This window comes from Cajanus cajan, chromosome 3, assembly GCF_000230855.2.
Source record: "Cajanus cajan strain Asha chromosome 3, NIPB_CcT2T_4, whole genome shotgun sequence".
Classification (NCBI taxonomy): Eukaryota; Viridiplantae; Streptophyta; class Magnoliopsida; order Fabales; family Fabaceae; genus Cajanus; species Cajanus cajan.
This window is the reverse complement of record NC_138519.1, coordinates 53,881,583-53,890,691: the sequence shown is the minus strand read 5'-3', so window position 1 is coordinate 53,890,691 and position 9,109 is coordinate 53,881,583. Positions and strand designations below refer to the sequence as shown.

At 38.6% G+C, this 9,109-nt stretch overlaps 1 protein-coding gene across 1 annotated transcript; it reads left to right on the top strand.

Annotated features, from left to right (window-relative positions):
• Window positions 1-7,764: 7,764 nt before the first annotated feature.
• Window positions 7,765-8,625, top strand: LOC145956325 (uncharacterized). Its single transcript, XM_083071909.1, has one exon. The coding sequence runs from the start codon at window positions 7,765-7,767 to the stop codon at window positions 8,623-8,625; it is 861 nt and encodes a 286-aa protein (XP_082928035.1).
• The last annotated feature ends 484 nt before the right edge of the window (window positions 8,626-9,109 follow it).

Genomic DNA, 9,109 nt, shown 5'->3' with positions numbered 1-9,109 from the left:
AAACATGACTACGGTTTGATAAAAGAAAGACATCTCATACCTCATGAGTGCTGCAAAAAAAAATGAAGGCCCGGTAGGAAACCCACTAAGGGGGCTGCGCAAAAGTTAGGGCAAGATCTGCTAGGCAATCCACAAGTAAAAATGGGTAACCTAGGCAAAAGAAAAGATCAAAAGAAAAATGTTCGCTAGGGAACACATCTCAAGTGACCTAGTTAAAAATTAGGACGTTAAAGCAGCAACCTGAGTTGAAAACCGAAAGGCGACTCAGAGGAATCATCCAATTAGAGTACGACCCCGAGTCATCACCTCACTTTCCAAAAAGGCTAAACACAATGATAGCTTCTTTGTAGAAAAATATGCTTTGTTTAATAGCCAAAAACACTAAATCCCACCTTGGTCAGCCATTCTTCTAAAAACCCCTTTTGAAAAAAAAAATCCCTTCTAACAACCTTTTGAAAAAATGCAAACATCCATTTTCTTCTTTTCTCTTGACCCTTATGGCATTAAAATGGTACCGAAAGGATACACGGAAAATGCACAGTGAATACTCACAGAGGGAAGACTAAGATGTCCCTTAACGGAGTTTAGAGACATTTGACTACACATTGACAATTTAGGAGCCATTGAAACCTTGAGTTCAAGAGAACATATCCCGGCAACAATCACAAACGGCACGAATAAAAAGGAATCGTCAACATTAACCTTAATACGTACAGGTTAATTTCCTGATATAAAAAAAAATGAATTGCATATTTAGGAACAAACACATGAGCATAAACTGCATCGCATGCATATGAGGTAGGGGCATATAGAAGGGCGTTACAAAAAAAAATGAACAAATAATAAAAATCATTCTTATCTTGCATTTTTATGTGCATCCATGCATCCATTCATTATACTTGCCATGGTCAAAGGAAGTCATCAGGTCAAAGCGTTCGTGAAAGCTCAACGACCAAACAAGCAAGCCTATAAGCATGAAGAGGCCATCGCGCCCTACTCTTCACCAAATGCAGGATAATCCAAGAGAATGCCAAGATCAGGCATGGTTTCCTCACCAAAGCCAGGAGTGGCTTCCAAAATAATACTCATCAATAAAGATTCAGCAAATAACATCATCATGGAATAGATCACTCCACCAATGATGACAATAAAAAAGAAAAAATAACATGAAAAAAAGGCAAGCTTCATACATGTTGAAAAAGCCGAAGAATTTATAAAAATAGTAGAAAAAGGCAAGCTTCAAATATGAAAAAGCCGAAGCTAAGAAAACAAAATTAAAAAAAAAACTATTACAAGCAGACGCCTGGAGAGGCATTACAATACTCACCTTGACAAGAATAACACCAAACTCGTACCAACCATCCCACAATAAAGGCGCCTGGAGAGGCATCACAATACTCACATGGCAGGGGCAACACTAGAATCTTTGTCACCCATCAACTCCTTTGCCCACCAGCACAAGGGCACCACCTACCAGTAATCCTCATCTTCATCAGACGTCCTCCAAAAAAAAGGGGGGGGGGGGGCAATCACATTATCATCATCAGCAGGCAGCCTGGAGAGGCCAGGCATAATAATACTCATCATTTACTCCTTTGCCCACCATCACAAGGGCACCACCTACCAGCAATCCTCGTCTTCATCAAACGTCCTCCCAAAGAAAAGGGGAATCACATCATCATCATCAGCAGGCAGCCTGGAGAGGCCAGGCATAATAATACTCATCATTTACTCTTTTGCCCACCATCACAAGGGCATCACCTACTAGCAATCCTCGTCTTCATTAGACGTCCTCTCATAGAAAAAATCGCATCATCAACATCAGCAGGCAGCTTGGAGAGGCTAGGCATAATAATACTCAGCATTCAGCAGGCGGCTTGGAGAGGCCATGCATAATAATACTCAGCATCAGCTGGCGGCCTGGAGAGGCCAGGCATAATAATACTCAACATTAGCAGGCGACCTGGAGAGGCATGCATAATAATACTCACAACATAGCAGGCAGCCTGGAGAGGCCGACACAACTTCACTCACAACGTCAGCAGGCGACCTGGAGAGGCCGGCACAATAATACTTACAATATCAGCAGGCGGCCTGAAGAGGCCGGCACAATAATACTCACAATATCAGCAGACAGCTTGGAAAGGACGGCACAACAATACTCAACATCAGCAGGTTGAAGAACCGGATCTCCACCTCACTATCACAAGAGAAACAATGGAGCTTCTACTCGAAGACTAAAGATCAGGTGTACAGTTTGTCAACCTTGTTACACAATAGAGTACGCAATCAATGCTCAACTGCTCTAAAGGGTGAGGATACAAGCAAATACATTTGTCCAAGGGAAGCAACGTAGAAGCATCAACACAGAGACGAGAAGAAGACCCAGACGAAATGTCTACGTCTTTACTTGCCTTTGGAAAAGCAACACAGCTATTCCAAATGACAAGTAAAGAGGGGCAGCTGTAGACACCCAATTTCATCCGGGGGCATGCAAACAACGGGACAGGACTTTAGAGAGCCCAAAAGCCCAAATAGGCTGATTTTAGAAGACTGGAACAGGGCTGTTTCAAAACCGAAACGAGTAGTTCCCAATTCGGAACGGGCCGTTCCAAGTTTCTAAAAAGGCCAAAAAGCACTAAATTGGAACGGGCCATTCCAAGATTGGAACGGGCCGTTCCAATATTGGAACGGGTCGTTCCAAGCTTATAAAAAGTGGGTTAAAAGCTTTACTGGAACGGGCCGTTCCAAGTTAAGATAAAAGCCTAAAAATCTTAGGTTGGAACGGGCCGTTCCAAATCCAGAACGGGCCGTTCTAGCACTCCAGAACGGGCCGTTCTGATTTTAGAACGGGCCGTTCCAGGGTAAGAATTTTGCATATAACGTTCGGATCCAGAACGGGCCGTTCCGATTTTAGAACGGGCCGTTCCGATTTTGGAACGGGCCGTTCTAGACCCTTTCTGAAGGCTATAAATAGGCAGCTGGGGCTTATTTTTTAGGGACCTCCAAAATTTCGTCCAAAGCTCCATAGAGCTCGAAATTTCTCCCTTTTTTCTCTCTCTCTCTCTCTCCTATTGTACTTATTGAGTTTTGTGAGGCTTATTGTAGTGTGAAAGGTTGCCACAAAGCACCTAAAACCTCCATAATTGAAGATCCAATAAAGCTTGTTACGAGGTATTACTCATCAATCTCTTGTTTTATCTTTCTCTTCTTTTATTTTACATATTACTATAATAAACGCAATTATGTAAATATTTTAGGGGTTTACCGTGTAATTTAAATTTCAAGTATGTAAATAGTAATTCATAAAGGGGATCTAATATTTAATTTATTATTTCTTATCTCATTAACTTCATCATAGGGTACCGATTTAGGGCGTTGTAGGGGTGCTTAATACCTTCCCTACACATAACCGACCCCCGAACCCAATTCTGGTTATCAAGGCCATTATTGGATCTTTTAAAAAATCTTTTCTTTTTCCAATGTTTTGAGTAAAACATTGGTGGCGACTCCATAAAACCTATTTTTAAAACCATTGATTAAGGATTAGTCTGGTGTCCGGGCATTCCTTAATTAATGAGACTTTTAAAAGGATGTCTAAACCATTAGTCGCGAGACCGAAAATTTTTGGGTTGCGACACTATGCCATGTTCGTCAAGTTTATTTCTAAAAACCCATTTAGTTCCTATAATTGGACGATTACTTGTCTATCAACAAGTTCCCATAGTTGATTTCTCTCAAATTGATTTAACTCTTCTTGCATAGCATTAATCCAATGTTCATCATTTAAGGCTTCATCAATGTTTTTAACTTCTATTTCAGAAACAAAAGCCATATTATTGCATGCATCTTTTAGAGAGTGTCTATTAGTTACCCATTTTGATATGTCTTCAATGATATTGTCAAGGGGATGATTTCTTGAGATTCTCAACTCTCTTTAAAAAGTCATGTTTGTTTGATTCTATTGGATTATAGAATCCTCCATTCCTTCATCTTCTTTGTCGTTTTGAGTTTGCTCATGAATATGAGTGTCTTCAAAGCTTTCTACATTATCATTTATAACATCTTTTCTTGGACAAACAAGGTTAGTCTCATCAAAAACAACATGGATTGATTCCTCTATTGTCATAGTTCTTTGTTATATATTCTATTTTGCTATTTAAAGAATATCCAAGAAATATCTCTTTATCTGATTTAGCATCAAACTTTCTTAAATTTTCTTTTCCATTATTAAGTACAAAACATTTGCATCCAAATATATGAAGATGTGAAATATTATGTTTTCTTCCGTTGAGCAACAAAGAGTTTTCTTGAGAATGGGTCTAATCAAAGCTCTATTCATAGTGTAACATGCAGTGTTAACTACTTCTTCCCAAAAGTATTTAGGAAGATTTGAATCATTTAGCCATGTTCTTGCTAATTCTTCTAATGATCTATTGTTTCTTAAACTACTCCATTTTGCTGAGGAGTTCTAGGTGCAGAAAAGTTATGTTCAATTCCATTTTCTTCACAAAATAAATCAAAGCCTTTATTTTCAAATTCTTTTCCATGATCACTTCTAATGGAAACTATCTTAAGATTTTTCTTATTTTGAATAAGCTTGAAAAATTTTATAAAGACACGAAATGCATCACTTTTATGAGCAATAAATAAAGTCCAAGTATATAACAAGACCATAGTAACTTCTGTAACACCTTGATTTTCACAGATTATTCGAAGGCTCAAAGCCCAATAAGGGTGATTTAGTAGCCCAGAACTGGCTATTCCAAACTACTAAAAAGACCTATTTTTTGTAGCTTAGAATGGGTCGTTCCCAAACTAGAATGAACCATTCCAAACTACTAAAAAGGTTCATAATCCTAGTTGGGAACGGGGCGTTCTGGTTTAAGAACGGACCGTTCCAAACATGGCCATTATGTGTTAAAATGCAACCCTAGAACGGGTCGTTCTGGTTTAAGAACGAGATGTTCCAGATGCAAATTTTACATATGACGAATGAGTCCAGAACGGGCCATTCTAGATCCAAAATGGACCGTTCTAGCCACTCCTGACATCTATAAACAATAGACTTTGGCACTACTTCTAGACACACTCTCTGAAGACCAAGGAGAACCAAGAGAAGGAGATAAACCAGATTCCACTCTAGCTTCGTCTTCTACTTATCCAAGTAAGGGGGAGTGAGAAACCTCGCTCTGGGTGTGGGAATATATGTTGGGTAGTGGGATTGGCCCCCAATCCTATGTTTATTGTATGCTTATGTATGCGGGGCTTTTCCCAATTGTATCTGTTTCATCTCTGTTTCTCCTTGAATGTTCTAATTTATATAACTAGTATGTATGTATGAGTAGTATTTGTGTTTGGATTATAATTGCAGACTTTGGTGTTCCTATGGGTTCCTATGGGAAACCCTAAGAGAATGCATTGGTGATTGTAAGAGGAGATTGTTTGAAAAGGAAATTGTATTGTGTTAAATGTTTATTGTATGAACTAAAGTGCTCTATGAAGACTATGTGAATATGATGAGATAATGTGAAATATGAATATGAGACATGAGATATGAGGATATGTGATAATTTTACATGATGATGTGATATGATAATGAGACATGATGATGTGATATGATAATGAGACATGACGATGTGATATGATAATGAGACATGATAATATGATATGAGAATGCATATAGAGTCGTGATTGACATGCATCATTTGCATAAATGTTTTTAAGGATACGATATGGAATACACTGCCAGGGAAGGCTGTTAAGTCAGACATAGCGCATTCCTACCGAGGTTTTGAGTATGACAAATATAATACATATTGTTGTTACTAACATGTGCATCAGTGTTTAAGACGGATAACAATAAGTTCAAGCAATGAAGTATGATCAAGCATAATCTAGCTGGACAAGCAATGAAGTATGATCAAGCATAATCTAGCTAGACAAAACATTAGACAATAGAAAAACTAGTATCAAGACTAAGGTTGATTCAGGCACAAATCAAGATACATGATAAGACAAGTCTATCTGCGAAAGCCTGAGGCATCAGACGCAACTTGGCCAAGACATCAACATGAAGCGATCGTCAGATAAAACCAAATAAACTAGAAGACGAAGTTATCACTCTTATGCCTAGACGAAGAGGGTAGTCAAGATCAGACAAAGAATCATGTATCTAGACGTAGTCAAAAATAATGAAACACGTCTAAAGTCCACTAATCACAACAAAAGAGATCATACAAGAAACACAAGAGGACATCAACATAAATACAGAAAAGGGAAAATAGGTAAGCGTTGATTCACAAGTCAAAGCTGAGTGCGTTAGAGAAATGACACCTACATTTTAGAAAAAGACAGCACTACAACAGCTAAATTGTTGAGGAAAGTACAAATATACCTAGATCATGATTGAAGTCAGATATTGAAGCAATCAACTACGTAGAGAGACTCCACGAATACAAGCAAACATTTAATGCAAGATGAAAGGCATTAAATGAGAAGATTTACATGACCATGAACGAAGGCTCCATCTGCAATGATATGAAGCTACGCTCCAACAAGAAAATTTGAATCCAAACAACGGATAGATTTATTAAATGGTTATAAGTATCATGACAAAGAAGAAGGAGATACAGAACTGAGAAGTAGAGAAAACGTGCAATACGAAAAAGAGCATAAGTCATTTTTATCAAAAGCATTTCCTATATATTAGTGTAAAAACTAAGATAGCTTATCTTAGTGAGTGTTGCTAATAGTCTATCCTCTCTACGAGAGTAAACAAACACTTAGACACTGATCCCTATAAAACTAAGGTTGCGCACCTTAGTAAGTGTAGAAACTACACTATCCTCTCTGTGAGAGTTGCAAACACACTCAACAGCTTCAATTGCTGTAAAGCCTGAAGAGGCTGGTAGAAAGAATACTTGTGAACCAGAAATGGTAAGAGAATACTAGCACTAGTGAGTGAAGCTAGCGGGCCAGAAGTGGTCAAGAATACTTGGAGAACTAGAAGTGGTTAAGAATACTAGCATCGACAAGTGAGGTTGACGAGCCAGAAGTGGTTGAGAATACTTGTAATCCTTTGTGATTAGTGGAACCCTTCAGTGGAAGGAGACTGGACGTAGCTCAGATTGAGTGAACCAGTATAATCATCTGTGCATACTTTTCATTTTTCAACCCTACTTACCTTGTCTTTCTTCCACTTTTCTCTTTAGTAAATCATTAGGCGAAAACACACTTGATCTTCTGAAACATTTCTTTTATTGGATGATAAATCTTTTCAGGCGAAAAATGAATTTACTCAACCTGCTTATTAAACTAGAAGATCAGTTTTGTTAAACAAAAGAAAACCTCTAGACAGGAAAACCTACATAAGTTTTCAACCAACGTTAAATACCCTACTCAAAAATTATCCTTGCGAAACAACTTTTGAAAAATATTCCTTCAAACTCAAACACACACATTCAACCCCCCTTCTGTGTGTATTTCCGCTAACTTCATTTGGTATCAAAGCTTGACCCCTTGGGTTGAGCATCTAACACTACAGGGGTAACGATCATGGAAAATGAAGGACAAGTCGTAAACTGACCACCCCTCTTCAAAGGAGCAAAATATGACTACTAGAAGCAAATAATGATTGCATTCTTTGATGCATGTCATATAGACATATGGGACGTTGTTGAGCAAGGAAACTACATTCCATTAGATCAAGCTGGCAACGAGAAACCCATAGCATAATGGATTGAAGAGCAAAAGCAAAGATCTATGCTGGATTCCAAAGCACGTAATGCACTCATGTGTGCTCTATCTAATGAAGAATACACTATAGTTCATAGATTTAGAAGTGCCAGACATATGTGGGTCACCCTAGCTCTGACATACGAGGGGTCTCTAGAGGTAAAATGCAACAAGATAAGCTTGTTGGCACGCAAGTATGAACTTTTTGAGATGAAAGAAAGCGAATCTATACAGACTATGTTTGGAAGATTCCAAACCATCATTAATGAACTTTCCTTCCTAGGTAGAACTTATGATAACTTTGATCATATTGACAAATTACTTCGAAGCTTACCCAGGAAATGGATACCACAGGTTACTGCTCTGAGAGCATCCAAAAATCTAGAAAAGCTCTCTCTGGAGGAACTTATTGGACTGCTTAAAGTTCATGAGTTGGAGTTGCAACAAGACGACGTTGGGAGAAAACAAAAGTCTATTGCACTAAATGTACAACAGACAAAATCTACATCATCCTCTTTAAAAGCCCTAAGGGTCGATGATACATCTGATGAAAGCTGTAGTGAAGAGACCTGCTACACAGACGATGAAATATCCTTCCTATCAAGGAAGATTCATTCAATGATGAAGAAAAGGGGAGGAATACGATGGAGAAAATACAGCAGACCTCCTAGAGAAAAGGCACAACCATTGTGCTATGAGTGTAAGAAACCTGGACATTACAAGACAGAATGTCCAGAACTCAAAAAAGAAAAAGAGAAGAATAAGTTGATTCCCTACAAAAAGAAGAAGGCCATGATGGCCACCTGGGAGGACCTCGACACAACATTGTCTAAAGGAGACAAAGAAGCGAATATCTGTCTCATGGCAGACAGACTCATCAGAATCTGATAATGAGGAGGTAACTGAATCTGACCTTAAAATTCTTGAGCATGCATATAATCAACTTCTATTAGATTCAGCAAATATTTCTACTGCATATTGTAGACCCCTAAAATTGTCCGGGTCGGAAATAAAGCTTGAAGACTCTCGAAGACTGAAGGAAGATCAGCCAGAAGGACTCCTGGAAGGCCCTAGGAGGGTTCTCTGTAGGTCTAGAGGTCTTAGAATAGCTCAAAATAAGGAAGTGGAGGGAATGAAGCCCAATACGGCCGTACTGAACTTAATACGGCCGTATTGAAGCTTCAATACGGCCGCAGTGAACTCAATACGGCGTATTGAAGTTTCTGAAACTTCAATACGGCCGTACTGAAATCAATATGGCCGTATTGAAGCTTCAATACAGCCGTATTGAACTCAATACGGCCGTATTGAAATTTCTGAATTTCAATACGGCCGTATTGAACTCAATACGGCCGTATTGAAGTTCAAAAAT

Excerpts from the sequence above, each read along its gene's own strand:
- LOC145956325 (XM_083071909.1), top strand. The coding sequence starts at position 7,765 with ATGCTGGATTCCAAAGCACGTAATGCACTCATGTGTGCTCTATCTAAT.